General features: G+C 44.4%; 2 protein-coding genes across 2 annotated transcripts in view; one reads left to right on the top strand and one right to left on the bottom strand.

Moving 5' to 3' along the window:
- LOC141484517 (histone H2A) overlaps window positions 1-491 on the bottom strand; it is a 631-nt gene extending 140 nt beyond the window's left edge. The window contains exon 1 of the mRNA XM_074179504.1: window positions 1-491. This exon is cut by the window's left edge and continues 140 nt beyond it. Within this exon, the coding sequence (XP_074035605.1) occupies window positions 22-396 (375 nt within the window). The 5' untranslated portion in view covers window positions 397-491 and the 3' untranslated portion in view covers window positions 1-21.
- Window positions 492-5394: 4903 nt separating this feature from the next.
- LOC141484519 (histone H2B) lies at window positions 5395-5847 on the top strand. The gene has a single exon (XM_074179507.1). The coding sequence runs from the start codon at window positions 5476-5478 to the stop codon at window positions 5845-5847; it is 372 nt and encodes a 123-aa protein (XP_074035608.1). The 5' UTR covers window positions 5395-5475.
- The last annotated feature ends 14153 nt before the right edge of the window (window positions 5848-20000 follow it).

Genomic DNA, 20000 nt, shown 5'->3' on the forward strand with positions numbered 1-20000 from the left:
CCTCTCTCAGGAAATGTGTACTTATGCCTTCTTTTCGGTTTTTTTCGGTAACAAAACCGCCTGAATATTGGGCAAAACACCACCTTGAGCAATGGTTACTCCTGATAACAATTTATTGAGTTCTTCGTCGTTTCGAATGGCCAGCTGTAAATGTCTAGGAATGATACGGGTTTTTTTGTTATCGCGAGCCGCATTACCGGCCAATTCCAAGACTTCAGCTGCCAAATATTCCATTACTGCGGCTAAGTAAACCGGGGCGCCGGCACCAACTCGTTCGGCATAATTTCCCTTACGAAGGAGTCGATGAATACGTCCTACTGGGAATTGGAGTCCAGCCCGACTGGAACGGGACTTTGCCTTTCCCTTAACTTTACCTCCTTTTCCACGTCCAGACATGTCGAATCGTAGATTAGTATTATATATCGGATAAATTTAAAGAATTCACTGAGAATTATTCGATGTTGCTCTAACAGTAGCTTTCTATACAATGATTTCTATATAGAATCGACCTGTATTAATACCGTCCTACCGACCAATGGGCGTTCTCGAACGCTCAACTTTCCGGTGGGCGGAGCCTACTAGAGTTCCAGTTACTATCTGAAATAGTGACGACAGAGTGGCGTCTTTTACAGACATACATAAAATTCGATTGCTGAACCTCATTGAGTGCAGACGTGTCTGAGCGATTAAGTGTTTTCTCCAATTTATTTAGTGAATGTGGCAGCCGTGCGGCGGTGTGTTATTTCTTGCTATAAATAGCGCGTTCGTTTTGTGCGTGAGCAGACGACCACACTTTTGGTGAGTACGTTCAAAGATATCATTTCCGTTGCGTTCTTGGTGCTCATACTTGTTTCTGAGTGTCCGAAAACAAAGCTTTGAATTACGGCAGTATGGAGGAACTGCTTTGTAGCCTGGCAGGGAAGGAGAAGGGCGAAATTATTGGCTTTATAAGCCAATTAATTTCAGCCCTTGGCCTGTCCCAGTCAGACCTGCTTGGCAGAGCTTCGCCGGGCCCTGGGGACGACTGTCAGTCTACGACAGGTCGTAAACAGGGAGTGGCTAAGGCCCCGACTGGCCGTAGGAAAGCTAACTCGGACCGAGACTACAGCGACAGCGACAGTGTAGCCTCCTTCTCCTCATCAGTCTCGAAAAAGAGACGCTTCAATGATGGATTTCCTCCTCTTCCATCAGTGTCAAGACGCCGTATCGACGAATGGATACGGCACGAAAAAACCGAAGTCAAACAAGTACTATCCAAAAAAGAAAAGAAGCTCAAAAAAAGAGCAATGTTACAAAATGTTCAGGCAGAGGCTCGGAATTACTATTCCGAGTCCGAGACCTCATCACGTCAAGCGGCCCAAAATCAGGCCAAAGAGAAGGCCGCACCTAGCGAAAGCGCTAAAAGCGGCCCCAACGAACCTGAAATCGTTGAAAATGTTGTCGAGATGGAAGATCTCGACGCAAATGCAAACGAGGGTGCTTCTACTACGGGAAGCACCGTCAAATCAGTTCATGGCGAGGAGCCCACCCCCCCTACCCCTCTGAAGCAAGACATCCCGTCTACGGCTTCAAAGGCTAAAATTCCACCTATTGTTGTCCGACAGAAGGACAAATGGGTACCACTGTTGAAACTGACGACTAGAGAGAACATCAAGTTCTCGAAAGCCGTCAATTTACATGACGGGATAAAAGTTCAGCCGGAGTCTCCTGACGACTATCGGCGGCTGGCAAGGCTTTTGGTGAGGGAAAAAATCCCTCACCATACTTACTCGCTCCCCGAAGAGCGGCAACTACGTGCCGTCATCAGGGGAGTGCCAGAACACCTGGCAACTTCCGATGTGCGTGAGGAGCTTGAATCAAAAGGCTTTGACCTCACCAGCGTCACGCGCATGAAGCGCGCTGGCAAACCTATGCCTCTGGTCCTCGTCTTGCTAGACAGGGATCAGAAGCATATTTTTGAGGTCAAAGACCTCTTGTGCGTGAAGGTTCAGGTCGAACCCCAACACGCGAAAACTTCGGTGGGTCAATGCCACCGTTGTCAACGCTTTGGACACTGCCAACGCAACTGCTTGGCAGTGCCCATCTGCGTTAAATGCGCTGGCAGGCACTTAACCAGTGCCTGCAAAAAGACCAAGGCTGACCCCCCGAAGTGCAATAATTGCAAGGGGGCTCACACAGCCAATTACCGTGGCTGCCCCGCGTACCCAAAGGTACAAAAGAAGGGGCAGACCACAACAAGGAAACCAGCCTCCTCAGGGAGACCTGCGGGGTCTGGACGCGTCCAGGAGGGGGTCAGCTTTGCAAAAGCTGCATCTAAGGGCGCAAGTACTGCAAGTACTTCTGCAAAGCCCACCTCCCCTCGACCTGAACCCTCACCTCAGACTCAGGGGGTTTCAGACATCTGTGCCGCACTGGACCAGATGAAAAAGTTATTCGTCAAATTCCCCGTGTTACAGACAATGTTCACGGTGAATACAAGCGTGATGACCGGAACTGCCAATGTCTAGACAACCAACGTTGCCTAGATCTCTGAAGATAGTTTTTTGGAATGCCAATGGCATTCGAACAAAGAAGCTGGACTTCGAAAACTTCCTCATTGAAAACAACATAGATGTGGCTCTAGTCCAAGAGACACATCTAAGGAACGAATCCATTGTCATTCCAAATTACAGATTCTTTCACAGAGAACGTGTTGGACGTGCTGGAGGGGGAGTCGGCATTTTTGCCAAGCGATCCCTGCAGTGTGTCCAATACGGCATTGACAGTGCTCGGTTGCACGGTACTGAGGCCGTGGGGGTCGAAATTCAACTGAGAAGGGGTTGTCACAGAATAATCTCGGTTTACAACCCTCCGAACATTCGTCTACTCCCAGAATCTCTGGATGAACTGCTGATGGGAAGCAACATTCCGACAATTGCTGCTGGCGACTTCAATGCCAAGCACAGACCTTGGAGCAGAGCCACAAATCGAAACGGCCAAGCGCTCCATGCGCATGTTGACAGACATGAATATCTCGTGCTGGGACCAGATGAGCCTACGTACTATCGCGGGCAGACTAGGCCTGACGTACTAGACATCGCGCTTCTCAGAAACGTCACTCTGACCAGTGAAATTTACGTTCTGTCGGAACTGGACTCTGATCATAATCCAGTAATCCTGGTACTGGGCGATGATCTTCCTCCCCCTGAATATCGCGTGAGATCTAAGACGGACTGGGATGTCTTCACAGCCCAGCTCGAAGAGATGCGCGCCCCTCCTGAGGTACTCGACTCTCCCGACGAACTCGACGCGGCAGTTGAGCGTTTCGAGCTTTCCGTGAATGATGCGTTTCGAGCGGCCACCTCCAGGGAGGAGTGTCCGCTGAAGAGCTACAACGAGTTTCCCCCTCGTATCAAAGCCTTGATACGAGAGAGAAACCGCCTGAGAAGGCTCTACCAGCGAACCCTTTTCCCAGGGGACAAAACAGCGGCGAACAGGATGGCCAATCGTGTCAAACAGGCCATCAATGAACACCGAAACGAAAGGTGGGAAGAGCTCTTGGAATCCTTCGAACCTGGGAGTGACGAGCTTTGGCGAGTCACTCGTAGGCTCAGGGGGAAGAAGACTGCTCTCTCACCCATTCACGGAGAGCGCGGAGTGTGCTACTCCCCCGCCGACAAGGCGTTAGCCTTTGCAGACACGATGGAACGTCAGTTTCAACTTAACGTTGACGACGACGACGACATCGACCGCGATATGCTGCTGGAAGACCGGGTTCACCGACTTCTCAGGGAGGATGACGACGACGACATCCGTCCAGCTTCTATGGAGGAGCTGAAGGGTCTTATCAAGGCTGCGAAAGCAAAGAAGGCTCCGGGAGCCGATTCAATAACTAACAAGTTGTTGAAGAGACTCCCGGAAAACAGCGTTGAATTCTTGCTGAGTCTCATCAACAGTTCGTTGGCCCTCAGACACTTCCCTAGAAGGTGGAAGCATGCGATCGTCGTCATGCTCCCGAAACAGGGTCAGAACCAGCTGTTCCCGCAGAACTACCGCCCGATCAGTCTACTCTCGTCGGCGGCTAAGTTGGCTGAAAGAGTCGTACTGCAAAGACTCAACGAAGAAGTTGAGGACCGAAATGTTCTGCCTAATGAACAATTCGGCTTCAGGAGAGATCACTCCACTGAACTACAGGCTCTAAGGTTGGTCGAGAACACCATCAGCGAGCTGAATAACAACAAAAAAGTACATATAGTACTTTTAGATATTTCAAAGGCCTTCGACCGAGTATGGCACGAAGGCCTTATACATAAGCTAAACGCGCTCGACCTACCTCGGGGCCTGGTCCGGTGGATCGGATCTTTCCTGAGAGGCAGAACCTTTCAGGTTAGAGTAGAGGGCTCTCTGTCCGACAACAGAGAGATCCTCGCTGGAGTGCCACAGGGGGCCGTGCTCTCTCCGACGTTGTACTCACTCTATACAAGCGACCTGCCCAGGTCCGATAGAGTGAAGATATCCCTGTACGCCGATGACACGGCTCTACTCTCGTCTTCCATGGGGCGTGAGCTCGGCGTCGTCTACATGCAACGTGCATTGGACGACCTCGAGCGCTGGTACCTCGAATGGAAGATCCGAGTAAACCCGGAAAAGACTCAGGCGATAACCATGGGGAGATTACTATCTTCTCCGGCCAGAAAAGTGAGAGTCTCTGGAAGGGAGATTGACTGGCAAGCGCGGGTAAAGTACCTCGGCCTTTTAATAGACCGTAGGCTCACTTGGAACCCGCACATCATGTACGTTAAGTCCAAGATCGAGGGTCGGATCGCCGGTCTGTACCCTCTGATCAACAGAAAATCCAAGATGAGTCTTAAAAACAAAATTATGATCTACAACTCGATGTTCAAGCCTGTCATCATGTACGCTTCAGGCGTCTGGGGACAAGCGGCTCCGTCCAACATTTCCATTTTGGAAAGGTTACAAAATAAGCTAATTAGGATGATTGTGAATGCTCCTTGGTTCGTGCGGAATGAAGCCATCCGCAGAGATTTGCAGCTGCCTTCCATTCGGCAGTCCATTCAGTCGAGGAATGAGAGAGTTTTCGAAAAAACGGAAACTCACGAAAACCCGTTAGTTAGGGAAGCCACAGATTATGCTGTAGACGACCCCTCCCGATATAGAAGGCCCCGACACTCTGTCGAATGAGGCCCTCATGTCCCCCGTTAAAGGATGAATAACTTTTTCATCCATCCCACCCCAGCCAGGTAGGGGTATCCCGTGAAGGGCGGCACTGATGTCTAAGGACTTCATGCCGTCATCCATCAGTCATGTACCCATTGGCCCATCTCAAGGCCAATGATCAGCCGAAAGGGTAGGGGAGCTGGTCTCCAAATCCTGAATGAACTGAAGATGATCGTCAAGCGTCTTTTACACTGAGTCGAAAGCAAACCTGCACGATAGTACTTGTTTGTTTGATATTGACGAAATTAAATTTTCAGAATGCCACCCAAAGCTAGTGGAAAGGCTGCGAAGAAGGCCGGAAAGGCCCAAAAGAATATATCGAAGACCGATAAGAAAAAGAAGAGGAGGAGGAAGGAAAGTTACGCAATTTATATCTACAAAGTATTGAAACAAGTCCATCCCGATACCGGAATATCCAGTAAAGCGATGAGCATCATGAACAGTTTCGTAAATGATATATTTGAGCGTATCGCAGCGGAAGCCTCCCGTCTTGCTCATTATAACAAGCGATCGACTATTACGAGCAGAGAAATTCAGACTGCAGTACGTCTGTTACTTCCTGGTGAATTGGCGAAGCACGCCGTCAGCGAAGGCACCAAAGCAGTTACGAAATATACCAGTTCGAAATAATTTACTTATTCCGGTCTACGATATACATTCTTAAAAAAAAACGGTTCTTTTCAGAACCACAAAATATTTATGAAAGAATTCTTACAATATCGTTTCGACGCTGAATGATAATTTATTTTTGCTAGGGCGCTAGGTCTCACTCGGTTGGGTTGCCTTGTTATCAGTACATTGTTACCTCCTTTCGTGAAACGCGCGATGATAATAAATAATTTTGCCACCTATATTTAGATGGTGCTTACCTACCTATCAACCTAAAAAGTTAACGTTCGTTACTGTTATACTAGTCATGTACTCTATTACTTATGTTATTTTTTAACGTGTTTTTTTTTATTTACGTGCTAATATGTTGTCTAAAAACGTTTATGATTAGCATTTCTGATTTCGACTATAACATTGACGATTTATATATTTCGGGTGGGGGTGGGTGTGTATTACTCCGTTATAGATAGAGCTCACAGTATCGTCGTTCGTTCGTTCGTTCGTTCGTGTTGTAGTATCGACCTTTTTATTGAAAGTATATTACGATGATTATATCTTATCGAATATAACATTAATAACGTTCGTTATTATTCGAATGCCGTTTTCATCGAACACTTTTATAGGGATAATTTTTGAAAATGTTGATGCTATTAGAAGCGTCGGTTCTTGGTTATAGTCGTGTATGAAGGTAGACACGAGGTCTCTTCGATGCCCCTATTCACTCGTGTATTTATCGAGTATTATCGGCTAATGTATCATGTTTCTATAGACAGTCGCGCCTATGATATTTATTCGAAGGTTCCTTCCAGATCATCGATTACGAGTATTTTCGGAAAGGAATTGTCTGGAGTTACGTCAAAATCATCAATACTTCATATTTCATTGTAATTTACTGTGAGTTGTCGAGGTTTAATATTAGCTTTTTCTTATCAGAAAATATTTTCGGAATACGTAGAATCTATCCACGTTATTGTGCTAGTCGAAGTCTAAATAGGAAACCGGCATTGATTTCGTAAAGAAGTTGATGCGAACATTTCGACAGCAGAATGGAAGCCGTCAATATCGTGTCTAACGAGAATGTCGAGCGTTCAGTCTCCCGTCCGCCTGTGCTTCGACCCAGAATATTTAAACAAACGGAACACCAGAGGACTACATCATTCTCTCTAGACGCCTAACGAGTGTAGCATCTATCTTCCGAGAATATATTGTCAGTTGTTTTTTTACTATGGCAGACATAGAAAATCAGAATTCTTCGGCTTCGGCTAATTCATCTTCGTCGCCGCAGGCACAGTCTACTGCGAAGAAAGAAAAGAAAGTTAAAAATCCAAGAAGTAAACCTTCTCACCCACCTACGTCGGAAATGGTTAATAACGCTATTAAAGGATTGAAGGAACGGGGTGGTTCCTCTTTACAAGCCATAAAAAAATATATTGCGGCGAATTATAAGGCTGACGCAGAAAAAGTGGCACCTTTCATCAAGAAATATCTTAAATCTGCGGTTGCTTCCGGATCATTAGTACAAACTAAAGGAAAAGGTGCATCGGGGTCGTTCAAATTGGCATCGGCATCTTCTGGTTCGGCAAAACCGTCGGCTACCGAAAAGAAAACGTCCGGTACGGCCGGTGCGAAGGCCAAAAAAACTCCCGTTAAACGCGTAGCTGGTGAAAAAGCTAAAACCGGCAAGAAGGCTGCTGCATCACCGAAAGGTAAGAAAGCCTCTCCGGAAAAGAAAGCGGCTGCCGCAGCCAAGCCTAAAAAGGTAACTGCCGAGGATAAAAAGACCGTCGCTTCTAAGGTTTCGTCCGCGACTTCTGCTAGTAAAACCAAGTCTCCTTCGAAAGCAAAGAAAACTAACAAAGGACCAACAAAAAAGCCGAAAGCACCCAAACCGAAAACCGCGAAAGCGACCCCTGCATCGGCATCTTCTCCGAAAGCCAAAAAAGCTGCCTCTCCAAAAAAGAAGAAGTAAATTCTTCTATCAGTTGACTTCTCTCTCCGGCGACGAAGTCTAAGAAAACAAATGGCCCTTTTCAGGGCCACAATTTTTTTTACAAGAATTCGTATATAATTCAACTGTCCAACAAATATATAAATAAATAGTCAGAACTACCTACCTAGCCTATCCCTATAAACAGAAAAAAAATAGATAAATAATATTTCTTCCGCCGCCGCCGCCGACTATCGAATTGATATGAATCGAATAATTTCGTAAAAGAGTAAAAATTAAAAAATATTGCTCTGTCTTTCTATTTCATTGAAATATGTCTTGTGAACAGTTGACTTATTTTCTGATATTGGGATCGTTTCAGGAAAATGAGTCAAAATCATTTCGAGATTTCCAAACTAAGGGTGTTCCATTTGAGAAATCACTGATTTTTATATCTTCAGAATTACTCATCGACTCCAAATACCTCGTTCATCATTTTGGAAATGTTACTCCTCCTACAAGACGACGGAATGTAATATTTTGATGAATCAATAATAGCTTATGTATTCTATGAGACTTGTTTTCAATTTTATAGGGAAATGGCTCGAGAACCGAATAATACCTACTTTTTCTGTATAAACGATCGAATATCTCGAGAACGATTCATTTTTGGTATAGGGTATATTACAAAAAGTCACTCGAGATTTATGCCAGGTATTCAAAAATATGAATCAGAGGAAATTTACGAAAAGATGGTGATGTTATGAGCGATCTTTCATTCAGTGATCGCTTGTTTTTCGTTATTTATCTCAGCCGTTTCTAAAAATGATCTTTTCGAAAGATTCGTTTCGGAAAGTAAAAAATTTCAGTATTATAATCCATATTTGGATCATACTGAACATGTTCTGCAAACACCCGTGATTTAATATTTACGTGATGCGAGTTATTGAAAATATCATACATTCATTCATTCATTCATTCATATCTATCGATAAACGAATTCTTTCATCAATTGCATTTTGTGGTTCTGAAAAGAACCTTTTTTTTGTATATATTTTCAATATATATTGGGATATATATATATGAAATTAAGCTCGTTCTCCGCGTATTCTCCTTGCTAACTGAATGTCTTTGGGCATAATGGTAACGCGCTTGGCGTGAATGGCGCACAAATTCGTATCTTCGAAGAGTCCTACCAAATACGCCTCGCTAGCTTCTTGCAAAGCCATGACGGCTGAACTTTGGAATCGTAAATCGGTTTTGAAATCTTGAGCGATTTCTCGAACTAAACGTTGAAAGGGTAATTTCCTAATCAACAATTCAGTACTCTTCTGATAACGTCGAATTTCTCGGAGAGCAACAGTACCGGGTCTGTAACGATGAGGTTTTTTAACACCTCCCGTAGCCGGTGCACTTTTGCGAGCTGCTTTAGTAGCTAATTGTTTTCTCGGAGCTTTACCTCCAGTCGATTTACGAGCGGTCTGCTTGGTACGAGCCATTTTCAAAACCTATTGCGAATTGTAACGAACGAAATGTATACCGAACGATAGACGGACAACATATGAACTGAGTCGGCTTATACACGCCAACTATTATATACCATCTAGACGAGACGCCATTGGTCCGATTTCCAGTTGTGGGCGGAGTCATGAAATTTAACAAAACCCGACCGATGTCGTCAATACCCAAGTAATGGAAATATAAAGAATTAGAAAAACGGTCTTATTCGTAAATGAATAATTAATTTAAGACGCTACAGCAAAAATCAGGGAAATAAAATCAATACTAAATCGTTTACATGCAAATGAAATTTAAGAGAAAAATAATTCTAAGTCCGAACGGCGGACGGTAGCCTGAACGCCGATATACTCGACGTTCAGGAGCAGACGAAAATTCATTTCGCGTTGCGCTCTCGCGGCGGCGTAGGCGGAGTTGACGCCAGCCAACCACGCGCGAGAAATTCTTGCGTGATTTTATATTTAAGAAACGCGAAATGGATTTTCAACTCACTGTTCGATGACTCGCTTTACTGCAATCATCTGAGCTTCTTTTCACTGTGTTACTCTGCGTTTAAGTTCTGCTGTAAACTGATTGTTAGTTATTTTACTATACATACAACGTGTGTTAATAATACACTACAAATTAGTAGTGGCTTCGTTTCCAACGTCCTGCGTTAAGAAAGAATTCTTAACTTGAATAGAATTCAGACTAGTCTGGTCAGACAAATAGATTTGAGTTCGTTATCCAGTGGGATAACTGAGGAGTATTTTTGCGGAAACAAATCGACGGCGGAGTATTTATAAGCAACCTGATTCAGGAACTGGAAATAATACTTGGGTATTGGCTGCAGAATAGAATTGTACTACAGTTGTTGCCAGTGCAATTACGAGTTAAGTGTTTGGGAGGTAATTTCATCAAAAACAAAATTACCTCCAGAAAGAATTCGATTAGATCACAGACGATCACAAACAAACCTGTCTTTTTCAAGACAAACCAAACCGATTAGACTTTCCAGTGCCGAGTGAATTCGTGTGCAGTGTGCTGTGGACTTAAGCTGGTAAGCAAACAGACTATTTTTACTAACTCTTGTGTGCATTCACAGTGGTACCCGCCTGAACTCCGAGATTCGACGTGGGATTCAAAGGAAGAGGCCTCTGTCGCCGTATTGACTGCACCAACAGTGAATACAGCCAGAGGCACGCCTACCCGAGCCGTCTACGAGAGTCTTCACGAGAAGGCTCTCATTGCATTGACGCTCGGCGGCTTAAAAGCCCTTGAGTCCCCGGGGACTGTTCGTATCTTCGGGATTAGGGATAATAGGCAGGTCACTTCGCGGTGTGAGTCTCTTGTAGATAGGGATCGATAGGGAAACTTTGAGACCGGTCCCAGCGGCCAACGTGGTGTCTCATCGTACCCCCGCGAGTTTTTGTTTAGAACTATATAGAATTTTAGGGAACTAAAAATAGATCATTCGATTTTTGAATTTAAAAGGGAAATAATAACTTCTCTCGTGTAATTCAGTTACACGGAAAAAAAAGTAAGATCATCCGGGAGTCAAGGGGACTTCCCGGCTCTGGTCTCCTGTGGAGATTTCGGCGACGACGAGCATACTCACTTCCCTGGCCGGGCATCGTCGGAAACCAAACGGAAAAATGAACAACGAAATTCATTTTTCTAGTACGCCGGATCGACAACATGGCGCTGGCCAACGTGGGGCCACAGATTCACAAATGGAATCAGTTCCTAATTCAGCAATAAATCCATTTTTGGAAATGGACGAATATATAAATACTTCTACAAACCCATTCTTAGCAATGGCTATGGAAGATGAAGTAACACTCAGGGACGCTTTGGGAAACTCATTCGTAGTAAGGAGTGAAGTAGAATCGTTCCCCAAAATGGGAAATTCACAAAAAGAAACGAAGAAAAATGTGAATTTCAGTGAGGATATGCCTTTTTCGAGTTCAGGCATAATACAAACTCGATGGCGCCCAGAAAAGATTATAGAAGATAATCAACAAATGAAAATTGTTGATCATGCAATAAATAAATTAGCTGATGTCCTATCAGTGGCGATGAGCCAAGGACATTCGGCTAATCAGGGGGGAAACCGTCTGGATAGACAGAACCTTCCAAGGTTTCGAGGCCTAGAAAATGAGGACCCGAAACGGTTCGTAGACAGGATAGAAAATGAGCTAAGGAAAGCGAAGATATCGCAGGAAGAATGGGTAGAGGTTTTCTGCGGTCAATTAGATTCAGATGCTGCCAAGTGGGCAGCCGTGTACAGGGAGAGCCAAATAACTTGGCCGATTTTGATTAACAGGTTCGATCAAAAGTTCGATAGCCCTGAGCTGTTAGCTAAGCTGACAGCTAAATTTTATGGAGAGGGACAAACCCGAAATATAAAAACGGATGTTTTCATCATCCAGAAGATTGGCTTGGCGAAAAGACTGTTTCCGGAGATGGATGAACGAGCAGCTATGCATATTATTGTTCAGCTGATCTCTCCGGAGATTCGATGCTTTTTCAGGGGACGAGTCCCTGACAAATTGGAACAATTACTCCAAGATGCGTCGGCCATTGAGGAAGATATCAAGCTATCAAAAGCGCCGACTACTAGTAAGGTAGTGAACGTCCAAGTCCCGAATCAGCATCGAGGGCCAATACAAAATAACTCAAACTCGCAGAATAACGCGAGGTATGTCCCTCCCTATAACAGGGGAAATGAAAGTAGACAACAGCAGCCTCCGTCCGCAGGGTCCTCAGAGAGAAATGGAAACCAGCGTTTTCAAAACAGAGATAGGTCTCCACCGAGGAGAACTGTCAATAATGTCTTAGAGGAAACCAGCTCGGAAAACTAAGAAGTTGCGCAGAGCCAGGTGGCGATGGCCTGTGCAACTTAATTAATCGCCAGAATAATCTAAAAATTTTAGATTTTTCCTCCCCGTGTGTAAATAACTTTTCCGAAGTACTTTCCCCACTCGATGAAGAGCCAAAAGGGTTCGGTCGATCTCTCCCTAGGATTCCCGTTGTCATTAATAATAAGACTGTAACAGCACTAATAGACACCGGGGCGTCCAGCAATTTTGTGCGGGCAGATGTAGTGTCCCACAAGAGACTAAAAAATCTCCCAAACTCAGGGATAGTCCTGATGGGTTGTTCCGAGAACATCACTAGGAGTTTGGGCCAGGTCACGATTGAAGTGTATATAGAAGAGAGGGTATTCCAGCTAAAGTTCACTGTCCTTAAGGACTTACAGGAAAAGGTCATACTTGGTATGCCTTTCTTGAAAGGTCAACAGGCCAGTTTAGACCTAGCTAGGAATACCATCTATTTTGGACAAGCTCCTCGGTTGTCAATATTTTTCGAAGGGGAAACCCTCAGAAGACCCGGGAGAGACATCGCGCCTCTGAGCCTAGATGACTCGCAATTCAACGAGGCGACGAAGTCGGAAATTCTACCAATATTAGAAACATTTAAAGACGTTTTTGAAGAGACGATACGCCAACCTCAGACAAAGGCTATCCTCCATAAGATTATAGTTAAGGAGGAGAAGCCGTTTAGGCAAATGCGCTATGCCAAGATGTCTGAGGAGCGTAAACGGATCGTCCATGAGGAGATCCAGAAATTATTAGAAGCTGGGGTGATTACTAGGAGTACCTCCCCTTATTGTTCCCCCGTGGTCCTAGTGCCCAAGAAAGGCGGTAAGCTACGCTTCTGCGTAGATTACCGTCAGATTAATAAACTGATAGTCTCGGAGGCACCACATTTACCTCCCATCCAGGAGACCGTAAGAGAGATGGGCAAGGCCAATCTATTTAGCACTTTGGACTTGAGGAACGGATTCTGGCAGGCTCCGTTGGAAAAAGACTCCAGAAAGTATACCGCCTTCGGGGGCCCCGACGGTTCGGTATACGAATTCAAGGTCCTGAGTTTTGGACTTAAAAACGGGCCGGCCGTTTTCCAAAAACTCATGTCCGAGGTGCTATCAGGATATGTAGACAAGTTCTGCAAAGTGTACCTTGACGATATTATCGTCTATTCTGACAATGTCAAGGCACACTGTGACCACTTAAGACTGATATTAGAACGTTTGAGGACACATGGGCTATGGCTTTCCCCAGGGAAATGTATGTTCGGGTCATCGACCCTGAACTACTTGGGGAGAGTTGTGTCCGAAAAAGGAAACTTCCCGCAGGAAACTCATGTCCTAAATGTAAGAAATTTCGCAACACCAACCTCTGTTAAGCAGTTGAGAGGGTTTTTAGGAACTGCAGGTTGGTTACGGGAGTTCATTCCGCATTTTGCGGAAATGGCAGCCCCGTTAACAGACTTGATCGACAAAAAACGTAAATTCAAATGGAACGCGGAAGCCGAGGAAAGCTTCCAACGGATTAAGCGGGCAGTATCGCAACCGCTACATCTGGCTAGGCCTGATCCTGCGAAACCATATTTTCTGCAGACGGACGCCAGTCAGGTGGGGATTGGAGCGGTACTGTTCCAGCGGGGAGAAACACTGGAAGAGCGTGATGTGATAGCGTACAGCAGCGCAAAGCTGAATGAGACTGAGAGGCGCTATCACATCAATGAGATTGAGTGCCTGGCCGTAGTATGGGCGATTAAGAAGTATCGGCACTACCTGCAGGACGGTAAGTTCACCCTATTGACAGACAGTTCGGCGTTGACTTGGCTCGGCCGTATGAAGGACGAAAGAGCCAAGTTAACTAGATGGGCGCTGTTACTGCAGGAGTACGACTTCGAAATCGTACACGTGCCAGGGAAGCTGAATCAGCTTCCAGATTTTCTCTCCCGAAATCCCGAGGAAGTGGAAACAAAGGCTGACTTGGAAGTTGAATCAGAGAGGATGTTTTTCCCTCACCAGGAACGGCCAGCAGAGGACCAGATCGAGGATGACCTCGTTCTGTGCCTAATCGATGAGGTCGCAGAAATATTCAACACCTGTGATATGGTGTCCCTGTATCACGGGGTTGAAACACTGCTCGAAATGAGGACTTTATTCGACCGGATTGTCGAAGAACAAAAGTCAAGTGAGGGAGTTCGTCGGTTCAGGATGCGCATCGAGAGAGCGCAAGGAAATCCTGAACCGAGTGAATATGAACAGCGAATCATGAATGACTTTCAAATGGACGGGGATTTATTATACTATGTAGGTCCAGAAGGGAACTGCAAGCGTCTGCTAGTCCCCAGACGTTGTTGGAACTTGATAATCCGCAAGTACCATGACGAAGGTGGACACCCCGGTATTGACGAGACCATTAATCAAGTGAGTCGTCATTTTTATTGGTCAAACATGAAAAAACAGGCGCAGGAATATATTAAAACCTGTCTAACCTGCGCTACCACTAAAGCGTCAAAGCCTCAACCCCCAGCAGGACAACGACCGCTTGAACCGACAAGGCCATGGCAAATGGTGTCTGTCGATGTTCTCGGGCCCTACCCAGCAGGGGAGAGTGGGAACAAATACTTGCTTGTCGCGGTGGATTGTTTTTCTAAGTGGCTTGAGACCAAGGCCTATAAGAGCGTCCAAGCAGGTGTGGTGACAAAGTTTTTATTAGAAGAGGTGTTTTATAGATGGGGTTTCCCTGAAACTATAATCACAGATGGCGCGGCGATGTATTTAGGAGCGACGTGGGAACGATTCTGTGAATCTCATAACATGGTATCCAGGATGAGTCCGTCGCACCACCAGCAGGCCAATCCGGTGGAGAGGCGAGTGCAGGAGATCAAGAAGATGCTCCGCGCCGCCCTCATAGATAAACCGGAAGCTGAGTGGGAGCGGCATATACCAGAAATCGTGTTTCACTTACGAACACGGGTTAACGCGTCGACGGAAATGACTCCTAGTGAACTGCTGCTGGGATATGAAATTCCCAAGCCCGGAGAATGGGCTACTCCTGCGCAGCGCTCACGAAGAGCTAATAACCAGAATCGGCAGGCTAGGATCGAGAGAGCCAACCAAATGGCCGAGCGTTACAGGGAAAGGAATTTTCCAAATCGTGACGAACAACCAAAGGCGAGTTTCCGGCCGGGGGACTGGGTACTTTGCCGAAATTCGGAATTAATCCGGAAAAATTTCGGCCAGACCTGGTCAGTCCCTTCTCGGGTGATCCGGAAATTGGGGGCGAACACGTACATCGTGAACCGTGGTGGACAAGATCGCACGATACATATTAATGATTTGCGGCTAGCGCCTCCTCCGAGACCGGGCCAGGATCATCTAGATCCAAGGCATCCGGATTTAGATCCTTAGTATAGAATGCCTTTACATTGTAAATACTAGGTCGAGAGCGGAGCTGAAAGGCGGCTGTGATGCCTCGACATGTACAGTAGATTTAGTTAGTTTAAGGGGATACCAATTTTTGTACATATAGGATTAAGGACCAATTGTATCTCTATGAAAATTGTAAATATGTTGTTTGAAAAAATAAAGAAAAAAAAAAGAAATTGCTTCTCAGGCACTTAAACTCGAATAGCCGTGCAACAGCTTAGGGCAGGGGGGTGTCGTCAATACCCAAGTAATGGAAATATAAAGAATTAGAAAAACGGTCTTATTCGTAAATGAATAATTAATTTAAGACGCTACAGCAAAAATCAGGGAAATAAAATCAATACTAAATCGTTTACATGCAAATGAAATTTAAGAGAAAAATAATTCTAAGTCCGAACGGCGGACGGTAGCCTGAACGCCGATATACTCGACGTTCAGGAGCAGACGAAAATTCATTTCGCGTTGCGCTCTCGCGGCGGCGTAGGCGGAGTTGACGCCAGCCAACCACGCGCGAGAAATTCTTGCGTGATTTTATATTTAAGAAACGCGAAATGGATTTTCAACTCACTGTTCGATGACTCGCTTTACTGCAATCATCTGAGCTTCTTTTCACTGTGTTACTCTGCGTTTAAGTTCTGCTGTAAACTGATTGTTAGTTATTTTACTATACATACAACGTGTGTTAATAATACACTACAAATTAGTAGTGGCTTCGTTTCCAACGTCCTGCGTTAAGAAAGAATTCTTAACTTGAATAGAATTCAGACTAGTCTGGTCAGACAAATAGATTTGAGTTCGTTATCCAGTGGGATAACTGAGGAGTATTTTTGCGGAAACAAATCGACGGCGGAGTATTTATAAGCAACCTGATTCAGGAACTGGAAATAATACTTGGGTATTGGCTGCAGAATAGAATTGTACTACAGTTGTTGCCAGTGCAATTACGAGTTAAGTGTTTGGGAGGTAATTTCATCAAAAACAAAATTACCTCCAGAAAGAATTCGATTAGATCACAGACGATCACAAACAAACCTGTCTTTTTCAAGACAAACCAAACCGATTAGACTTTCCAGTGCCGAGTGAATTCGTGTGCAGTGTGCTGTGGACTTAAGCTGGTAAGCAAACAGACTATTTTTACTAACTCTTGTGTGCATTCACAGTGGTACCCGCCTGAACTCCGAGATTCGACGTGGGATTCAAAGGAAGAGGCCTCTGTCGCCGTATTGACTGCACCAACAGTGAATACAGCCAGAGGCACGCCTACCCGAGCCGTCTACGAGAGTCTTCACGAGAAGGCTCTCATTGCATTGACGCTCGGCGGCTTAAAAGCCCTTGAGTCCCCGGGGACTGTTCGTATCTTCGGGATTAGGGATAATAGGCAGGTCACTTCGCGGTGTGAGTCTCTTGTAGATAGGGATCGATAGGGAAACTTTGAGACCGGTCCCAGCGGCCAACGTGGTGTCTCATCGTACCCCCGCGAGTTTTTGTTTAGAACTATATAGAATTTTAGGGAACTAAAAATAGATCATTCGATTTTTGAATTTAAAAGGGAAATAATAACTTCTCTCGTGTAATTCAGTTACACGGAAAAAAAAGTAAGATCATCCGGGAGTCAAGGGGACTTCCCGGCTCTGGTCTCCTGTGGAGATTTCGGCGACGACGAGCATACTCACTTCCCTGGCCGGGCATCGTCGGAAACCAAACGGAAAAATGAACAACGAAATTCATTTTTCTAGTACGCCGGATCGACAACACCGAGTTCGGTGTAGAACTTTAGTCGAAGTCTGTCGTTAGTATCACTAACAGTATTTCATTCGTATCGTGCAGTATATAATTTATTCTTAACATTCGAAATGACTGGTCGTGGCAAGGGAGGTAAAGGTTTAGGAAAAGGAGGAGCGAAACGTCATCGTAAAGTATTGCGTGATAATATCCAAGGAATAACGAAACCTGCCATTAGAAGATTAGCCCGTCGAGGTGGTGTTAAACGTATTTCGGGTTTGATATACGAAGAAACTCGTGGAGTACTCAAAGTATTTCTCGAAAATGTTATCAGAGATGCCGTAACATATACCGAACATGCGAAACGCAAAACCGTCACAGCCATGGATGTTGTATACGCCCTGAAAAGGCAAGGTCGAACCTTGTACGGATTTGGCGGTTGAATTTAATGCCTCCCCCTGTATTGTCCTTACCGTTTCCATAAAAAAAAGGTTCTTTTCAGAACCACAAAAGCTTATGAAATGAATTCGTGTGTATTTTTTATATTTTTGAAGTAAGTCTCAGGTCAAGAAAGTAATACAAATCATGAAATTATGAAACAACAAAATTTAATTGACGCTCCGGAGGGGCGACTTCATTGATGATTCCAGTGGCGCATTTGCTTTTTCAGCTGCAGGAAAACCCGGAAAAACCTGCAGCAGCAGCAAGCACCACATCATGTGAACATCTTGATCTACTAATGTCTTCTCTTTTATAAAACAAAATGTAGGGTATCTCCAGAGACTACAGTAAATTTAGAACATCGCCAGAACACTTAGTGACACGACTATCGTCAAACTTAATCGACCTCTGCCCTCCGGTAGCAAGCAGAATATCGGAAGCGTGAAATAAAAATTTGAATTGGAAATTTTGGCGAAATAACCCGAACGGAAAGTGTAGTGAAAATATAAAAGATAACGGAAAGTGTAGTGAAAATATAAAAGATAACGGAAAGTGTAGTGAACGTTTACCTCTGCCTTCCGCGAACAAGCAGAATATCGGAAGCGTGAAATAAAAATTTGAAATGGAAATTTTGGCGAAATAACCCGAACGGAAAGTGTAGTGAAAATATAAAAGAAAACGGAAAGTGTAGTGAAAATTTAAAAGTAGCGGAAAGTGTAGTGAAAACATAAATATAACGGAAAGTGTAATGAAAGTTTACCTCTGCCTTCTGGGAGCGAGCAGAATTTCGGAAGCGTGAAGAAAATATTGCAGATGGAAACTTTGGCGAAAATAATCGTGAACGGAAAGTGTGGTGAAAATATAAAAGATAACGGAAAGTGTAGTGAAAATATAAAAGATAACGGAAAGTGTAGTGAAAACATAAATATAACGGAAAGTGTAATGAAAGTTTACCTCTGCCTTCTGGGAGCGAGCAGAATTTCGGAAGCGTGAAGAAAATATTTCAGATGGAAACTTTGGCGAAAATAATCGTGAACGGAAAGTGTGGTGAAAATATAAAAGTATCGGAAAGTGTAGTGAAACATAAATATAACGGAAAGTGTAATGAAAGTTTACCTCTGCCTTCTGGGAGCAGCAGAATTTCGGAAGCGTGAAGAAAATATTTCAGATGGAAGTTTTGGCGAAAATAATCATGAACGGAAAGTGTGGTGAAAATATAAAAGATAACGGAAAGTGTAGTGAAAACATAAATATAACGGAAAGTGTAATGAAAGTTTACCTCTGCCTTCTGGGAGCAGCAGAATTTCGGAAGCGTGAAGAAAACATTTCAGATGGAAATTTTGGCGAAAATAAATCATGAACGGAAAGTGTGGTGAAAATATAAAAGTATCGGAAAGTGTAGTGAAAACATAAATATAACGGAAAGTGTAATGAAAGTTTACCTCTGCCTTCTGGGAGCGAGCAGAATTTCGGAAGCGTGAAGAAAATATTGCAGATGGAAACTTTGGCGAAAATAATCGTGAACGGAAAGTGTGGTGAAAATATAAAAGTATCGGAAAGTGTAGTGAAAACATAAATATAACGGAAAGTGTAATGAAAGTTTACCTCTGCCTTCTGGGTGCGAGCAGAATTTCGGAAGCGTGAAGAAAAAATTTCAGACGGAAATTTTGGCGAAAATAATCATGAACGGAAAGTGTGGTGAAAATAACGGAAAGTGTGGTGAAAATATCGGAAAGTATAGTGAAATTTTCGCCAAAATTTCTCTTTGAAAATTTTTTATCACGCTTCCGAAATTCTGTTTGCTCCCATTAATTCAAGTATCGTCTCACCGTCTCAACTTATATGTTGTAACGGCGAGAAAGCGGTATGGGCCTTACACAAATTTTCACTACACTTTCCGATAAACATTGTAATCGAGACGTCCTGTTGTCAGAACGTTATCCTATAATATTTTAATATATCGATCGATATGCGTATTCATGTCTGATACAATATCATATCGACGGATATAAATTATATTGACTAGGACTATACGAAAAGTGGAAAAAACCGAAAGTCGCGTAGGGTCCCGTCAGCGTTAACGGAAAACGGGCGATGTGCTCGAAACGCCGCTATAGGGGGATAGGTACGTTTCGAAACGGATCGAAAACGCTTCCTCTATAGTATCGGCAGACGCTTGCTCGAGCGCTGTCGGTACCGTGGTCACCGATAACCAAATCACACGATATTCGTTTTTCTGCTGAATAATAACATTAATTCGATATCGTGTCGAGTGCGGGCTTCGCCCACGGTGGT

This window comes from Leptinotarsa decemlineata, unplaced genomic scaffold, assembly GCF_025532065.1.
Source record: "Leptinotarsa decemlineata unplaced genomic scaffold, Ldec_3_MD MMD2_tig00005883_RagTag_RagTag, whole genome shotgun sequence".
Lineage (NCBI taxonomy): Eukaryota > Metazoa > Arthropoda > Insecta > Coleoptera > Chrysomelidae > Leptinotarsa > Leptinotarsa decemlineata.